General features: G+C 44.5%; 1 protein-coding gene across 1 annotated transcript; it reads right to left on the bottom strand.

Annotated features, from left to right (window-relative positions):
- Positions 1-9,154: 9,154 nt before the first annotated feature.
- LOC123026020 (fish-egg lectin-like) lies at positions 9,155-16,645 on the bottom strand. The gene is made up of 5 exons (XM_044435255.1): positions 16,594-16,645; positions 11,987-12,220; positions 11,515-11,546; positions 10,138-10,478; positions 9,155-9,296 (listed from the first exon to the last, which is right to left on the bottom strand). Exons 1-5 carry the CDS (start codon positions 16,643-16,645, stop codon positions 9,155-9,157), a joined length of 801 nt encoding a protein of 266 aa, XP_044291190.1.
- Positions 16,646-19,556: the final 2,911 nt, after the last annotated feature.

Here is a 19,556-nt window from a genome sequence, read left to right as displayed (position 1 = left end):
TGTTCTAAAATGCATATCATAAAAACAAAGATTTAAAATAATTTTATGAACATGTTACGCACACACATTTATTCATTTTAAAAGTTTATAAGGTGCCTTTCAGGATGAGAGCCCCCCAAGATAACATGTAAAATTAAAATGCATACGATAAAGATTGTAATAAAGATTATGTGCTAATACAATATAAAGATTACACAAAGCAACACAGAGAGGGCGAACACCACCCTTGGTTGCATAGCCAGAAGTGTGCTTCTAGATTGAGAGAGGTATTACTACTCTATATGACTCTGGTGCACCCGCAACTGGAGTAGTGTGTTCAGTTTTGGGCCCCTTGTTACAGGAAGGATATAGCCAGGTTAGAGTCAGTGCAGTGTAGGACCTCAAGGATGGTGGCCAGATTGCAGAAGCTGTATGAGGTGAGACTGAGGGAACTGGGTCTTTTCAGCCTGGGGAAGAGGAGACTCCGAGGGGATCTCTTGGAGGGGGTGTCACATGGAGGTGGGTAAAGATCTGATCTCCCCTGCAGGGGAGGGCAGGATGCGCTCCAACAGAGCAAAGCTCAGGGAACCAAGGTTCAATTTGAATGCCTGGAAGTACTTCCTGACAGTTAGGACCCTGGGGATATGAAATGGGCTCCATGGGAGGTGGTTGAAGCCCCATCAGTGAGTGTATTCAAGGATAGGCTAGACACGCAGATGGTAGGCATGTCATGAGTGAAGCCAGCTAGAGCCAGGGATAAGACTAGATGGCTCAGGAGGCCTCTTCTGACTTGCTCTGTTTCTATGCTTCTATATCAACATAAGAATCAATGTACAACACATTTGCAGTGATAACCCAGTCTGATAAGATATAAGTAGGGGAAGACCAGAATAAAGGACCCAATCTTCAGAAATGTCTTAAAAGTGTGCACTGATTGAATCTGGTAGATGCAACTTATTCCAGAGGTGTAGTAGGACCACCACAGAAAAGGCCCTGTCTTGTGTCCCTGCCCATGTGATTGTCACCAGAGGTAGGCAAATGAGAAGGGCCGCTCCTGCTGCTCATCAAATGCAGGCAGGCTGATCAGGGAAAAGGTGTCCCAAACTCTCTTAAGCTTTGAAGGTTAAAACCAGCTCTTTAAACAGGGCTCAGAAATGCACTGATAATCAGTGCAGTGCACATGTATGTACAAATGCATGCACATGTGCATACGCATGCACACATGTGCACACACAAACACACACACACAATTGTGATTTAATGCAGAACTTCTGGATAAGCTGAAACAGTGACTTGGCTTGCAGTCAGCTCCTAGAGCCATGCCTATACTCATTTAGTCTAAGCTTTATCATTTTGATAATGATTGGTGGGGTAAGTGATCTGTTTATACATTCATTTTACAAAGCGGCCTGCTCACTTCATGAAAAAGAGCATGAGGGTAACCCTTACTTTCTCGACTTCATTGCTTTGCAGCTTTCACCTGCCCGTCCAACAGCCTTTATAAACCATGCATGGCATCCTGTGATTTCACCTGCGCCAGTTTGTCTACTCCCGTTCGATGCACAAAGAATTGCTTTGAAGGCTGCCAGTGCGATGACGGATATGTGTTAGATGGGGACCGATGTGTGTCTATGGATCAATGTGGCTGTGTGCACAATGGCATGTACTTAAAGGCAAGTCGCTGTGTCCTGCTTGCTGTATGGAAGGGCTGGGATATGGCCAGGGAATGATCTATTGGGGAATGATCTATTGTGCAATGTGGACTGGAATCAATTATCTATAGATCTTGGCTTTCCTTTTTCCATTGTCCATTGAATTGTCCTGGAAGGCTATGTGCCAGTTCCTGGTCTCTGGTATCAGTGGAAGTAGAAAGCAGGTATGGGGGGAAAGGGGCAAGTGAGGGAAAGGCACCAAATGATGCCTCCAAAGGGGAGAAAATGTCATCTAGGACGAAGCTGCATCAGGGCTTTCCGAACTGTTTGTGGCTGGGGCATATTTGGCATGTTGACTGAACCTTCTGACCCTCTCACAAAATGATGGCCATAGGGAGGGGCTTGCCCATTCACAAAGGGAGTAGGCATGGCCAATTGCGTAACAACCATCTCCTGAAAGGCAGCTCAGTGAGACTAAACTTGCCAGTGGACCTAAATGTAAGGCAGAAGTTGCGTGTGAGCTCCAAAACACCAAGCCATTCCTTTGCATCCAAATATAGATGACACAGGAGGGCAAAGCCTCACATTGCAGCAGACTGACTTCCTAAAGTATTATGAACAAATGCTCTTGAAGAAGCAAGATAAAATTAAGTAGGGGCAGGCAGCCTGGTGGACACCACAAGAGGTGTCCTGAGGTACATCAGCGTCCATAGACACTGTGTCTGAGACCTGAAGTTGCTTGATTTTATTGGTGCTACACTGTCCCTTCCGCACACATCTCTGTAGAATGAATCCAAGGTCCTCATTGCTCCCACTTTCCCCACAATAGCAAACAGATCCAAAGATATAAGAAAAATTTGGTTTTTGTTCTTGTCCTGCTACTGCTTCGGTGGTAGGAACAAAGGAAATTAGTCATGCAATGTAACAGCTCATTTTAAACAAAGAAACCATGTGGTTTGTAAAAAAAATCCAAACATGAAAGCACGCAAGCTCCACACAAGTCTCTCCTAACTATGTTCTTCATTTGGGGATCTCCCAACAGGCTGGAGAAAGCATCTTCTCAAGCAACTGCACAGAGAAATGCACCTGTGTCGCCTCAGGTCAAATCACCTGTGAGGATACCAGCTGCCAGTCTGATGAGACCTGTGTACTTAGGGATGGCGTACGTGGCTGTGTGAGGCAGGAAGGCAACTGCACACTCACCCCACAAGCCCAGCTCACCTCCTTTGATGGTGCCGTAGGAAATTACGGCTGCACAGGCCATTTTGAAATGGCGTCTCTCTGTAATGAAAACGCCCTTGCGTGGTTCAGAGTGGTAGTGCACATCGAGAAGATGGACACTGATGATGATACTTTCCCTGATGCCTTCCGAGTTAAGCGGATTTTCCATATTTACTTCCAGGATATCAGCATCATTGTTAAGAAAAATAGTATGTGGGTAAGTACCAGAAGGAAAAGTATATGACATCCTTAGCAATGGTGATAATGTTGACCATACACCTTTGACATGATCTGCTCTTCAACTCTGTATGGGATCCCATACAAGCCACAAGTTCACCATTCTCCTCTGTTCTAGAGGAGGCAGCTCAGTTTACAGACTCTGCTCGCCAGTGTTCAGAGAATAGCATTAATAGCTTCTAGCATGTGTCAGAAGTTGCTAAGAAGAATTTTGTCCTGGCTGGTTCTGTAAGAGAAGCTTGTATTCCTTTCATTCCCTCTGACTTCTTGGTCTCTGCTCTAATCTGTGTTTAATCCTCAGCCCCATTCTGTATGTGTTCCAGGTGCATGGGCTTGCCAAAAAGCTGCCATGGAAAAAAGGGACCCTTACTGCGAGCAAGGTTCCAGATGGAATCCTGATCGAACAGGCCTCTCAGGTGAAGATTCATCTGCACCTGAATGGGAAGATGACAATAAGGGTCAAGGAGGCCCTTGCAGGAAAACTGTGTTCTGCATGTGGAAACTTCAATGGAGACAATGAGGATGACCTAAAGAAGCCCAGTGGGGAGGCTGCAAGGACTTTTAATGAGCATCTTGAAGCCTGGAAGGCCAAAGAGTACTAATGTAGGTATGTTGCACCATGAATATAAGGTTTTCATGACATTAAAAAGAGCATCCTTCTTTCATGGAAACAACCAGTCACCATCTCCCTAACTCTTATCAATCTGCGCTGCTAAATTATCATGCAGAGTGTAGTTCTTTGGCTTGGAATTCATAACCAGGGGCCCACTGAAGGCTGGTGCAAGAAGATCATTTTTGACCAGTAAGCAGATCAGTGTCTTTGCAGTATGCTTTAAGGGGGACCAGCTAAACATATTCATGCAACTGGGTTGGATCTAGACTAAGTAAGCCATGCTTGAGCACCATAGGAATGAATGGTACTCAAGCATGAATCTGTCAGTGTTGCTGTTCTGCATTTTTTTTAAAAAATCTAAAGTTATTTTCCAGTTCTGAAGAAAATTATGGATTTTGCCAAGCTCTTATACAAAGCAAACTGAAACAAAATCCACAGCCATGCACAGTAGCCGAATTCAATAAGTACAGCATGGAGAGAACCATGAGACTACTAAAGATTGGGAACTGACAAATCTAAGGTAGCACTAACATGGCTAAATGCAAAGGGATTTAAATCAAGAGTTTTAAGAGGGTGTACAGGAAGAATCTGACAATGCTGGTTCTCCTACATTTGATTTTTTTTTAAAATCTCAAGCATTTTCCTTTCTGCATATGAAGAAATCTACAGATTCTAGTACTTTTTAAACTGAAAAAGAACTAAAATGCAATTCTTATTCATTCCTAGAATGTCACAATTCAGTAAAGCACTTAAATCATGGGTAAGGATCCATGGATGTAAAATCCATGCCATCCATGTTGCATTCATTGTCAGCTGCCTTTCATTCTGTTGCCCTCCTCCTGGCCAAAATAGATTTTGTGCAAATCTATTCCTGCAAATTTATAATCGTGCAAATTGGCACTCCTGAAAATGGACAAATCCCTGGAAAATGTATCTTTTCATGCTGTGGCCTATGGGGAAAACACCTGCTTTTGTCTCTTTTTAGTTTTATGTATCTTTCTGTGACTGCGTTTGCATAATGTTATGCGTTTTTTAAAAAGCAGCCCTCAAATCTGAGAAGTGACATTCTGGGAAAATAAAACTGATTTGAGTCCATTGTGGTTCTCCCATTGTTTCTGGCCATGATGCAGGGGGACCACTGTTCCATGGAACATTTGTGTTGTTAGGGCAAAGTGGGGCACCAGATCTATCCTGTCCACTGGCATTGTGCACCCTCCCCACTTTAAAACTGCTCTCAATAGTTGGGGGCTTTCTAGAACAGAGCAGAGGACCATGGCGGCCAGAAGGAGTCAGCAAAATCCGGGTGCCTAATTTTTCAAAAGGGACATTAGCACCTCTGAGTCCAACAGACTCTGACAAAAGCATGGCTAGCATAGTTCGGCTCCAGCTCACTCTTCCCTGAGCACACCGATGGAATGATTAGGTAACAATCATCTTCCAAACAACCACTCCAATTTTGCTTTATTTCTTCTTAATTGGTTCAGCATCCCACTGTTTTTTTAAAGCAGAAAGATGTTTTCATTTAATTTTACTCCGGCTACCCAATCTTAACAGTAACACAGCTGGTCACGCAGAACATGCATTGAATTAACTGCTAATTGCAATGTGAGAGATGATGAACAGCACACAACCAATTTATACATAATATAGCAATGAATTCTCACGCCCACCAAACTAGAGCTATGAGTGTTATATCCAGAAGTGAGCATCTCGAATGCATGCTGTACTGTGCGTTTGGTGACATTTATTACAGTCATCCCAAAGATCAGTGCCAACTTGGCCCAATGCATTTGTCGTCAAGGGGTCTGTAATGCCCTGGAAATTGTCTGGGTGGCTCTACTGCTCTCTTCTATTTCACTGCTGACATTCAGCAGAAAACAGGCTGAGCAGGAGTGTATCAGAAGCACGGATGCTTCTGCCTTCTTGCTTTACTGTGTGCCTGCTGCAGCAGAGCAGTGCCTTGCAACCGCATTCCCATCACACCGGCGAGGGATTATTGGGTGGGAAAGCAGAAATGCCAGCAGATGCTCGGGACCTCTGGGGTGCATTGTTTCTTTGAAAGGCCAGAGGCGTTTTCTCTTGGCTCTGTTTGTGTTTCTATAATTAGGAACAGCTTAATTAAACTAAGACTCATCCTCACCATTCTGATCCCCTCTGCCATCTGTTATGGAAAGGAGAAGGGTGTTCTTTTGGCAGTTCTGCATTTCATTTACATGTGGCACACTATTGTTAGAAAGGGGTGGAGAGCCTCTTTCAACCCAAGGGCCAAATTCAAATCCATAGCCCCCTTGGGGGCTGCATTCCAGTGCTGGTCCAGGTGAAAGGCAAGAGGAGTGGGGACAAGGGCACCGGCAGGATTAAGTTTAGCAGCTCTTGTTTCCAGTATGCAAACCTTAGGAGGAAAGGTCCACCTTTCAGAATGGGGAAGACTTGGGCAAAGCTGGGAAACTACTGAACACACAACAGGGAAAGTGTGGGGCCAGGGGAGGGAGGTGAGGTCATCTGGGAAGCCCTCAAGGGCTGGATTTGGCCCACAGGCTGGCCATGTTTGGTTCACAGTCCAGAGGTTCCTCCAGTACAGCAGTCTCTATTTTATAAGATTATGCTTTCCACTATTTCCCCATCCATCTTCCTAGTAATCCTGGCAGGTCAGAATGGTTGTATCTCCTTCCCGCACTTCCTTCACCTGGATTTCACAGGTATCTCAGATCAGGAAAGGCTCTGCTGCAGCAGAATCAGTGCCTGTCAAGAGCACCAATGGCCATATCTTTGCTTTCCTAAGGCAATATATCCTCTCGGAGGGTGGCTGTCCTGTCTGTACAATGACCAATAGCAAATGCCCTTCAGAAGGAAAGAGGAAGTATGGGGAGACATTAAATTTTCAAGCTGCCAACTGACAAAACCAGCTCAGTCTCATTATGAAACTGATAACTATTCCATTTCCATTTTCAGAGCAATAGAGGCAGGAGCATCCCAGGAACAAAGATGGGATAAGATACAAAATGAAGCTCTGAAGAGTAGAGGTCACAATTCAGAGTCCAAAGCTATGCAGAGAGTTCTCTGGACGGTCCGTGTGTTGTGCCAGTCTTAATCCCCAGCAACATTCCTTTCCTATGCTGTGGCTTATATAAATTGTCACTCAGAAACAACCCCAGTGGGTTAACGTATGTGTTTTAATCGATTCAATGCACTGAACCTGACCTGCATATTGAATAAACAATATTTTGGGCAAGAAAGTTTCCTTTCAGTCTGGGTCTATGAGTGTTACATACTTGAGTGTTATGTGTGTGAGAGCTGCATATGTGTGTGCTCCGTGCATGTGTGTGTCTCATCTTAAAAGATCGTTCTTCTGTGTCACATGCATGTGCACATGTGCATGTGTGTGAGTGAAGTACAGCTCTTCTTGGAAGGTCCTTATTACTAGCCATGAATTTGTATGATGGATGGAGGGAGGGAGAGAGAAAGAGAGAGAAGATCTATGCAAATTCTGAACAAACAATACCAACTTCTCTGTGTGGCATGAGCGCATGGAGGGGGAACAAGCTGAAGTGATGAACCATCCCATGCAGGTCCGGGTGTGGGGGACTCTCTCCTTCTCATCCTTGCTGTTTCTTGAAACATTATATTTTTCTTCTTGCTTGCAGTGGGAGGGAAAATTCAAGGTGGCCACATTTCCTTTTTGGGGAATGTTTGAAGGGCAGCCAGGGGACCATCTTCTCATCAAAGGCACCCTCCATTTGAAAGCTGCCTGGTCCAGTCCTTGTTTAGAGATAACAGAACCCTAAGCACACTCGCCCAACCACAATTAGCATCTGGGCACCCGGTCACAAGAGGAGAGGACACCTGGTTCCAGTCTTCTACACTACACCAAGATGTAGTGTGCTTTGTTCTAAATTACAATAATTATTTCTCAGTTTATATATATATTTGATGAATTGTTTGGAAGCTTCCTGTTAGCAACATGGCTGCAACATACGTACAGATTTGCACATGCGCAGCACTGGCAGGGAACCAGTTCAGAGGCCTCATGGAGGAGCAGAAGGGCCCTTATCTCCAGAAGATGCAAGGCCGCTTTTGCTTTGATTTGAGGCATTCAACACCAGACACACCTCCACACACAGTTGAGCTTTCTGCCAGAGCACAGGGGCTCTGCAATCAGCATATCCCCCTCCCCTCCCCTCCCCCCCCCCCCCCTCCCCTCCCCTCCCCTCTGCAGTAAAGCTCTTCACCACCGGAGGAACAGGACACTCTGTACTAAGCTCCAGTTGATGCAACCTGGAGTTGCAGGACTTCTGACTATCTAAACGTGCATAGGCTTGCACCTAAACAAATTTATTCTGCTAGAAGCTTTTGATGATGCTCTCTACTAGAACTGGTTGTGTGGATGTTGCTCACAAAACATATGCCAGGATGAATTTTCTGGTCTTTAAAGTGCCATAGAGTATATGTTATTTCTCCTGACTAAAAAAAAAAAAAAATGTGGCTCCACCAGGCTGTGAGGAACTTTCTCCTCCCCTTGTGCCCCATAAGCACCCAAGAGGCCCTCACACGTTCAGAACTGTTCCTTCCTTTTGCAGCCACAGCTTAAAAAACCAAAACAAAAATGGGAACAAACTGATGCTGAATCTGCCCTTTTGATCAGTGTAATTCTCTGCCATTGCCACACCAACAAACACAGAGTAGAAAATCAATTTGATTAGATATCATGCCATTCTTCTTCTTATTATTATTAAGAATGCACATGTGTAATGATAGCTCTAAGTCTTCAAAGAGCCACACTTCCTACATGGAGTTAGATGATATTTCAAGGTGAAAGAAAGGTGAGATATTCTTTGATATAAATGTGCATGTATGTTTTTTGGTATATGAAAAGAAAGAACAGCCAGGGAGAACAAAAAGTCTCATCATCATGTTTTTCCTTTACTTGTTTCTGTAGCCAAGGCAATGTGGAAAAATCTGTTCCTCTTGTCTGTTTTGCTCCTATTAAGCAAGGAGTAAATTGGGCAGGAGCATCCTTCACCCTCCATTTCATTATCAATGATTATCCATTGACTGAGCATGAAGACTGGATGGAACTTTGGTCTGATCCAAAATTGGTAGTCAATTTCATCTCATAGTTAACTTTCATGAAATCTTGCCTTAGTCCTGTGCAAAGTTGGCATCAGGAGTGTTTATGGTGTTGATGCATGTAGCCTTTTAAATTAGCTACATGAGTCTTCAAAGTTAAATGATGGTTGATGGATTTCCCAAGCTCTTTTGACATGTAAAAGATGGATCTTGCAAGGCTGAGGAGATAAAAGCTTGTCTCTTATAATGCAAAAGCCTGATATTTAATGGTATTTTCAATATTCAGACAGGCGGCTTACAGACACCACCCTTGCATGGAAATAGATATTGATATTTGGTCTGCCTTTGATGAAATGTATGTAAAGGAGGTCATAGCAATGTGGCCCTACAGTTGGCATCGCATGATCTTGTCATCCTGCGTGATCAACCATAGGATACCCAAGTCGTAGCTCAGGTGCTTGACCTTAGACATGATGCCGCGGAATCTTGTCTCTTTGGGATACGCATCGAAGTCTGTGATTTCGTCCCTGAAATAATGGTTAAAGCAATGGGAAAAAATTCTGATTTGATGGTCAAGTGGAATTTTAATCTCCATTCTACATCTTAAATGAAAAGTCTTGACTATACCTGTGCCTCTATTTCAGGGCTGATTCACACAACTTTCTGTACATGATGAGGACTTAATAACCAACTCATTTTTCTGTAGAGGATATTTTTTTAAAGACCTTTTGAAAAAACACTTTTTCTCTTAATGGTCTGCCAATTACTGAGGTCATCCCATGGTCATCCATGGACCAGTGCTCCATTTGGATACCACCTGGAGTACGTCCTTCAGCATATGGGTTTCTACTCTGTAGAACTCCCAGCAAGCTGATGTCAGAGATATTGTTTTACTCTTATCGCTATAGCATGATTTAAAAAAATAATAATTCTGTATTTTGATTCTTGAGCCCCTTCTTCTTATTGATCAGCACTCAGGAAATTATCAGGTAAAGCAGTTTATAAATACTATACATAAATGCATTTCACTGCAAGGATTTCCTCACCTATCTGGACAAGTCCAGCTTTCAAGCAGAAACAAAAAGTTCTGGATCCTCTCCAAGGTCCTGCATTTCTATTCCTCTCTATTCCCACTATCAAACTTTCCTAATTGTCCCAGGAACTCTAGGTAGCAGATGTTCCATTGGCCTCATGCAGTGGATGGGGATCCCTCTTTCCCTTTAAAACATTTTTAAAAATGTTTTTCTTTGGGGCACCCAATTGACTGTGTCCTGTGGGGCAGTCCTGGGACAAAAATGGTCCTCAGACATTCTGCAGTTGCTCACCCTTGTCCTAGGAGACATCCAAAATGTTCTTTAGTATCCTTACCAGTAATAGACTCTCCCATTTTCACGTACTGCATAGGCAGTGCCATCGTTGCCAACCTCAACCATGGTATAGCCATCCGATATAGTTTTCCAGCTATTTCCCTGGCATCTTTCTGGCTCGATACCATAACGAAAAACAAGGCTGTGGTCAGTGGTGATGCCCCAACAGCCTTTCTTGCCACAGCTGTAGTAGTCCACCAAGTTGTGGACAGGAGACCAGGATACGGAGGAGTTGACCTTCAAGTTGAACAGCTCAGAGCTGGATAAGCACATGCTCTCACTTTCAGGGGTAACACCAGCCATAAAGTGCTCCCCCCCCAGCATCAATCTGATGGAAGGATCCTAAGAAAGAATTGGTAGGGTCAGAGTGAGAACAATTATATCCCACTACTGGAAAAACCTCCAATGCTTTCCTCATCCTTCAGTTCTGCTACAACATTGAGAAAAACCCATTTCACATACACCAGAGTTTCAAATCTGTGCCCTAAAGGTGGAAATGTGTTATATGATCTGTCATATGCCCAGGGTGTCCTTCTGTTGAAGACGACCTTTTGTTGAAATGTGGCTTCTCTCTGAAGGCCACTCTTGTCCCCTCTTCTTTAAAGATAAAGAACTGTGGGATCGTGGCCCATTCTCAGTTGGTACCTGAATAGCAAAATGCATAGTCAGAGGCAGAGGTCAGCTGGCCACAGGCTTTCACACGAAGGGAAGATGCAGTGTATTTCTACTTAGGTTATAATTATTCTATAGAGACAATTAAGAGTGCAGGACTGGGACTCAGGTGATCCGGCTTCTAACCCTGTTTAGCCATGAAGCTCACTTGGTGACTTTGGGCCAATCACAGACTCTAAGCCCAACCTACCTCACAGGGTTGTTGTTGTGAGGATGAGGAGGAGAGGAGGAAGAGGAAGATTGTGTAAGTTGCCTTGAATTCCTTGAAAGGAAAAAAGGCAGGATATGAATATAATATTTATGTATTTAATTTCTATACAGCCCAACAGCTGAAGCTCTCTGGGCAGTTCAGAACAGCATATGAAAAATATAGTAACAAACACACTGCATTAAAGGATATTGAAACATCATTAAAAGTTTGCAGAACAAAATTTAACACCAAATTTAGAGCAGATTAAAAACAATTATACTAAATTGTTTTACAACTAGCAGGCCTCAGTTGAATGCCCTGCAGTAGAGGACTTCTGCAAATGAATAATTCCTAAATAGGCATCTGTGCATATTGATTAGCATATGCAAATATTATGCAAAATGTCTTCCTTGCCTTTTTGGTGATGCATTTCCTGTGTGTGTGCTTTGCAAGTGGTCACCCTTCTAGAAGCACATGCCTTTGGCATTATTTTCTTCCAATGATACAGCAACTTACTGAAATCTTTTCCCCACACCAACAAATAAATGCTGTAGCACAGGCATAGCCAACACGGTCCGAAGGCGCCAGTGTGCCCTGGACAGGTTATTTGGTGCCTGCCAAATTGCCCTAATCATCTGGCTTACAAATATGAACATATTTGCTTAATAGTAATTCGGACTGCTGCAAAACTGAACACTGGGCTCAAATGGATCGTTGAGCATGCTGGGGCACCTTTGTCTTGCACTTAGTCTTTCAATTATCCTGTGTTACTGTTATCTTTGGTCTGGGGAAAAGACGATGCTATATTGAGGCCTTCTCAATATATAGTTTTCCATGTGCAGTGAGCTCTAGAAACCCACTCCCCATTCATGAAACCCACATGAATGCTTTCATCCCTCATCAGGAGCTATGACTCCAATAGGGTCAAATACACATTCAAATGTCACTTAGACCTCAAATGTCAGGCCTATCAGAGATGCTGCCATACCTTCTATTTTCTCCAAATTGCCTCCTATCATTCGATAGAGATTGCCGTTGTTGCCAGTCATCCACAAACCATTTGGTCCCACAGTCACATGCTTCATGTCTCCAGCTAAGTAGAGCCAGTCATCTCCGTTCAACATGAATGCATTGCCCGTTGGCTCCAGGCCGACCACAAGTCCATTACCAGCATCAATTTGCTTCAGCGATCCTGGATTAGGAATTTCCGTGCATTGCTGGGCTGAAATCAAGACAACACCATGCTCACAAACCACAAACAGACAAGATATTAGTTAGGAGAGTGTTTGCTTGCTTGCTTGCTTGCTTGCTTGCTTGCTTGCTTGCTTGCTTGCTTGCTTTCAAAAGAGATACAGGAGAGATTGCAGGAAATTCAAATGACTTTCTTGCCTTCCCAGCTTTGGGAAGGATAATGGTAAACAAAACATGAAGCTGTCTCTCTTCTTTCCTCCCCAAAGATATTAATAATTTTAAACCATTTATTTAAATTTTTTAATTTTTCAATAACAATCATGATGAGGCATAGGCAAATACTGGCTGTTTTCCTTCCAAATTTCTCTTTTGATATTTGATGTTACTAGTGCTGTGGGAGGGGTATGTGTGATGTTCTGCATTTTATAATTGTATTTCTATTTTTTATAACCTCTGCAGAGTCTGTCTATTTAGTCTACATGGAAAGGGCCTCAAGCCATTTTGGCTATGGGAGTAACTCTACCAGCACATGGAGGACTGTATTTTTTCCCCGGCACTTTAAATTAAAAAGTATCACAAAATTCTGTGCTGCAAAGGACTGGTCTGTGTGTGTGTGTGGGAACAGGGGTGTGAAGATTAGCTTGGAAGCAGCAGCAGATGAGATGGGGCCCTCCAGAGACTAGGAATATGCAAGGAATCCATCTTGGAGGTGGGAATCCAATGGACTTGGCTCCTGAGACTCCAGTCCACTTTCTCATGACTGAGCCCAAGTTCCTGACCAATGTGATCATTGTTCATGCAGGAATCAGCCCCATGCAAGCTCTGTACAAGCAGCATCCCTCTTCTGCTTTGGTCTGTGCTGCACACAATGCAGAAGGTTGCCAGTGATGCAACATTTGTCCTACAAACATTTGTGGGCTTTCTTTTGGCTTGGCTCAGTTTCTAAGAAGAAGTCCATGAATTGAAGGAGGCTAGATACTGTGGAACTTTCTTTTCAGCCTTGAGAGGAGGAGACTCGGAGTGGATCTGTTAGGGACATGCATGTACATGAGGGATTTATTTATTTATTTATAACATTTCTATGCCGCACCCATCACTGAAGCCTCAGGGCGACTCACAAGGAAAACAAATAAGCAAAGCATAGAACAATCTAAGAAAATTTGGAGTTCTCGGCAATAATACAAAACCATTAAATAAAACACAGATTAACAATTAAAATATCATTTAAATAAAAAGTTCTTGGCCTGGAGCCAAAAAACAAATAACGTCGGTGCCAGGAGGACCTCTCTGGGAAGCGCATTCCATAGGTGGGGCTCCACCGCAGAGAAGACCCTCCTCTGGGTACTCACCCTCCTAATATCCCTCACAGAGGGCTCCCGGAGAAGGGCCTCTCCCGCCGATCTCGGGGGGGGGGGCATATATAGAAGGAAGCGCTCCTTTAGATAACCAGGTCCCAAGCCGTTTAGGGCTTTATAGGTGATAACCAACACCTTGAATTGGGCCTGGACTTCAATGGGGAGCCAGTGAAGCTGACAGAGAACTGGGGTTATATGAGAACAATGCCCAGTCCCCGTCAGCAACCTGGCAGCTCTATTTTGCACCAATTGAAGTATCAGGACCATCTTCAAGGACAGCCCCATGTACAGCGCATTACAGAAATCTAATTGAGAAGTTACCAATGCATATGTCACAGTCTCCAGGCAGTCGTTCTCCAGGTAGGGATGCAGCTGATGGATCAGCCGAAGCTGAAGGAAGGCGCTCCTCGCCACTGCTGTTACCTGAGCTTCTAATGTCACCTCTGGGTCGAGAAGCACTCCCAAGCTACGAACCCTGTCCCTAAGAGGGAGTGCAACCCTGTTCAGGACAAGGTCCAGGTTCCCCAACCCGAAGCCAGACCCACCTACCAACAGAACCTCCATCTTGTCTGGATTGAGCTTCAGTTTATTGACCCTCATCCAGCCCATTACCTTGGTTAGGCACCGGTTCAGTACAGCCACCGCCTCACCTGGATTAGTTGAGAATGAGAGGTAGAGCTGGGTATCATCAGCGTACTGATGATTCTGCAGCCCACACCTCCTAATGACCTCTCCCAGAGGTTTCATGTAGATGTTGAATAGCAAGGGGGACAAAATGGATCCCTGCAGAACTCCATGTCATAGCTGCCATGGCGCAGAGCCATAGTCCCCCAGCACCACCTTCTGGAAACGGCCATTGAGATAGGAGTGGAACCACTGCAAGGCAGAGCCTCCAACTCCCAATCCCGCAAGCCTTTCCAGAAGGATACCATGGTTGATGGTATCAAAAGCCGCTGAGAAGTTCAGGAGAACCAACAGGGACGCACTCCCCCTGTCTCTCTCCCTGCACAGGTCATCATACAGGTCATCATACAGGGTTGCCACACAGAGGTGGGTCATGACCTCTTTTCCCCTGCAGTGGAGGGCAGGATGCATTCCAATGGAGCAAAACTCAGGGAACCAAGATTTAGGGTGGATGCCAGGAAGAACTTCCTGACAGTTAGGTCCCCTAGGGTATGGAATGGGCTTCCACAGGAGGTGGTTGAAGCCCTGTTGGTGAGGGTGTTTAAGGATAGACTGGACATGCACATGGTAGGCAGCTGGAGCCAGGGGTGAGACTAGATGGCCCAGGAGGCTCCTTCTGGCTTGCTCTGTTCCTCTGTTTCTATGTTTCTAATCCTGGTGGAGACCTGGCACCTGCCAGCAACCCCATCTGAAAGAAACAAAGTCTCCTGCAGCAGGGCCCACTGGCTGCCGCCACCAAGATTGAAACAAACCCAATCTCCTCAGTCCCCCACCAGACTTGGGGCCCCTGGGACTCCAAGGATCAGTCTTGGCCCTTAGGTGAGGACTGGCAAAGGATTCCACCACTATCCTTTGTGTTGGGCTTTTTGGCAGCCCACCTCTGTCCCTAGGGTTGCAGATCTAGGTAGCAGGTTGAAGACAGCATATTGCATGCAATCTGGCTTTTGAAGAGGCATGACATAACCTCCAAATGTGGTGTCCATCTTGTGAGCTTCCCCTCATTTGCCTTCACTTTTGATGAAAACTGTGTAAAAGATTTATTAAGGAGACAGGAAAAATGGAGTGGGAAAAGCTTGGTCAGATTCTGAGCACAAGACAAGAGGTCTAAAGGTGCAAATTACTACAGTGGGTAAACACATGTAGCCAGCACAGCTCTGTACTATGCAACCTATCTGGTTCCTTGAAGACCCAGTAATGTCTGTGGTAAAGTTCTTGTAGTGCCTATCTCAGATCTACCTCCCTCTCACCTTTGTCTGGGAAGAAACCACATCTGGGTGCCTGAATTGGTGAAACCTGCACTGGTTTCCATCCCCCTTGCTACCAGGGAGACTTGTTCCTGGCACCCATGTTAGAAGAAACTCCCCCAAAAATATTCTAAGAGGAATGCATCTTATTTGTTCCCTCCTCCTTTGCTTGGGTGGAGATTTCCAAGAAATCTCTTGTTTATGCATTTGCTGACAGTCCAGTAATGACTCATTCCCAGCTCTAAGATAGATTCTAGTAGATTCCTATTATTCACAAAAGTTTACCATCGAATAGATTGGCTAAGAGATGACCCTTGATTTCAGCCAGATCATCTGCAATTCAATGCTAGCTATAGCAGAGTCACACAACTGCTTGTGAAGGGGAACGTTATCTCTTGAACCTAGGTCACTCTGAGTGCACTACCCTGGGGTGGCCATGATGGGTCCACCACTGCAAATCCCTCAACGTCTCTCCCTGTTGAAGTTCCAGACACAACTGAAGCAGGCTGTGGTACAATGGTAATGCCATTCTTCCAGCTGTCTTCAGAGTGACACATGTGGCCTCCAGGTTGATTGAGTACATTCTCCATTGTCTCTGGAATCATATCTACTACAGAGTTCCAGATCAAGTCCTCCACTGCTTATCTAATCTTAATGCAAGCCGCTTTAAATTTGTAGGTAAGTTTTTCCAGATGTATAGTCTCTGTTAGATCCATTTTATCTGCACATTTTTACACCTCTCATTCTGTCTCCTGTTCATTGGCAAAAATATGCAACCCCCATGCATACTATGGCATTTTGGTTGGTTTTTTTGTTTAATCATGTTTCTGACTAAATTTGAATTAAATCACACACACACGGTCCACAAGTCTGCTGAATCCATGTAAAATGGTCTGCTGCAGAATCTGCAAGGTACATTAATAGAAATCTGAAAGCATTTCAATCTGTTGCTGATTTCTCTGATTTCTCTAGAAGTTTTAGATTGTTAGCTAAGGTAAAAGGGGTGTGTGTTTGTTGGGGTGTGTCCTTGGTATACCTGGCATAATAGGCACTGAATAACCATTTCTAGCACATAAAAAATGAAGGGGGAGTTAAGATGGCCCCAAGCCCTGCTTACTTACCATTCAATAACACCAAATCAGCCAAGACGAAGAGGATCCTCTTCATTGCCATGGCTGCAAAACAAGGGGATGGGGAAGAGAGATGGAGGATTGCTTCTGTGAGTGCAAACACATGCACGCAGTGAGAGAGACAGAGTGAGAGTGAAAGAGAGAGTGCACTCTTTTGTCTTTCCTCTCCTTGAAACAGTTATACACACATGGTAACTTTTCAGAGCTTGAGGAGGGTCATGGGTCACCAACAGAGTTCAGGCTATGCAAGAAGAAAGTCCCAGGTTCATTCCATACTATTTCCAAGAAGGGTAAGAAATACAAGATCTTCAAGCAACTTCAGACACTCCTGGAGGAAATGGATTATCTAAATCTGTTTCAGCCCTGGTTTCGGGATGGTTAATACTCTGTTAATGCTCTGTGGAATGACTTTTACTGGGAGTGAGATGGGGGAGTGCAACCCAGTTGATTCTCCTGGACCTCTCAGCAGCTTTCAACACCATCAACCATGGTGTCCTACTGAGACAGGTTAGGGGTTGGAGCCACTGCTTTGTGGAGGTTCTGCTCCTACCTGGTGGACTGTGTCGAGAAGGTGGTGCTGGGGGATTGTTGCTCTGCACCATAGCAGTTATACCACTGGGGTTCCACAGGTCTCTATACCGTCCCCCATACTGCTCTTCAACATCTACATGAAATCACTGGGGGGATGTTATCCAGAGGTGTGGGATGAGATGTCAGCAATATGTTGGCAATACTCAACTCTACCTATCTTTTTCATCAAATTCAGCTGAAGTAGTAGCTGTCCTGAATTGGTGCCTGGGTTCAGTAATGGACTGGATGAGGACCAATAAGGTGAAGTTCATTCCAGGAAAGACAGAGGTACTGTTGATGGGTGGATCATCTGACAGGTTAGGGGGTCTTCAACCTGTTTGGCATGGAGTCCCATTGCCTCCAAAGGACATGGCCATAGCTTGGGCTGCTCCTGGACCCAGAACTATCACTCAAGTGTCAGATAGGTGGCCAGGGGCATCTTTCTTCTGCTACTGCTGATATTCCAGCTTTGGCCTACCTGGACAGAGGCTGGCCACAGTTACCCAAGGCCTGGTAACATACTGGCTGGACTATTGTAATGCTCTCTAGGTGGGCTGCCCATAAAGATGGTCTGAAAACTTAGATTAGTTCAAAGCAGAGCTGCCCAGCTGTTGTCAAAAGCTAGCCCATGCACCCATATTATGCCAATCCTGTAGCAACTACATTGGCTACTGGCTGAGGTCCAGGCCCAAGTGCTTATTTTGACACATAAAGACCTAAATAGTTTGTGACCAGGATGCCTTCTTCCATATTTACCTACCTGTGCCTTAAGATCTGAGTCAGAGACGTCCTTACAGAAGTGAGGGGGATGACAAATAGAAGAAGGGCCTTTTTGCTGTTGGTGCCTCACCTCTGGAATAGTCTCCTCAAAGAGGTTTGCCTGGACCCCTCATTAGTGGTGTTTCAGGGATCCTTGTCCAGTGCAGCTTTTCCTTTGAACTTTATAGGAGCTACCCATGTTGTTCCATTGTGGCAGAAATATTTTGGGGGTGGAATTCAGTACCCTGGATAGCTCCCAGGAAGCTCAAAACAGAAGAAACAATGGGATGAGGTGCTTCACTGACAGGATTCACTCCCTCCACACCATCTCATTTATTTTTATTTTTTTATTTTTGCCAGTATAACATTGTTTGAAAGGATTGCGGTTTAGGGAGATTTCATCAGAAGGAAAACAGAGCCAGGCGATTATATTTACAAGCAAAGCAGGGGTGAAAAAAAAAGAAAAGAATGGTCAGTCAATTTGTTTTCCTCTAGAATACATATTAGAGCAGTTCCAGAGCCCCAGTAAATTTAGTTTTTTTTCTGGACAATCACCAAAAAAAAAAAAAATGCTGATAAATCAGATGGATCCTTTTTAAGTCCTTGCATGAGGCTGAGTGGGGCAGCTGAAAAGTAATGCAAGGCACAATTTAAGGAGATCTCTTACCTTCACTGCTTTAGTAGACTTTTCAGGGGCTGAGAAACTGGAAGAAGGAGAACGCCACCCTCCCTCCGTCCTACAGCTGCTGTTTCTCTTTTATAGAGAAAAGGGGTCATCAACGCCTATTTCCAAGGAATTTCAGGGGAATTTCTCACAGCCCCAAGGGCTAAGTTTATTGGCAGGGCAGTACAAGAACCAAAGGGCTTGCTCAAGATTGCCAACAGATTGCTAGAACCATAGGGTCTATGTTCGTTGTTCTGAAAGAAATGAGTGGGGTCAGTTGTGGTCTTGTCATTTGCCCTGGAGAGGTGTAATTTACTTTTGAAAAGTTGGCAAACAAATATATCTCCCCAAAGTTCCAGTGAACTCCCTGAAAGGCAGCCAAAAGCAGGGAGGGAGTAGTCCAGTGCATTTTTAACATATCAACACTGCCCTTGCATGTCAGGTCATTGCTATAAATTTGCGATTTTGTTTTGGCCTTATCTAAAAGTATAAGAAAGTCAGTTCCCGGAGGGTGAAGATGGGTGCTTTCTCCTCCAGATGCTCCTGGTACATCTGATAAGTGAAGTAGTGTTTATAGAATATAAGAAGAGACCTGCTAGATCAAACCAACACCCCATCTAGTCCAGCTTCCCAAAAGCAGCATGTCCATGCTCCCCAGTGACTGGGATACACCAGCATAACAGCTTCTCTTGCTTCAGGAATACTACAAAATTAATGGTGCAATCCTATGCATGTTTGAACAGAGGAAGTCCTACAGTTCCAAGCATTCTGCAGCCAGCTGGGAGCTATAGAACTTTTTTCTCTGTCTGAACATGCAGAGGATGGTGGCCTAAGAGTGCAATCTTATACTTGAGAGATAAGAAAATTCAGCTCAAAGGTAAAACTACACATTAGCTTAGCTGTAGACTTCTGGCCTTGAGTGCAGCTTCCCTGATCCTGATGCAATGGCAAGTAGAGCAGG

This window comes from Varanus komodoensis, unplaced genomic scaffold (assembly GCF_004798865.1).
Source record: "Varanus komodoensis strain SLA01 unplaced genomic scaffold, ASM479886v1 scaffold29_1, whole genome shotgun sequence".
NCBI lineage: Eukaryota > Metazoa > Chordata > Lepidosauria > Squamata > Varanidae > Varanus > Varanus komodoensis.
This window is presented reverse-complemented; position numbering and strand designations above follow the sequence as displayed.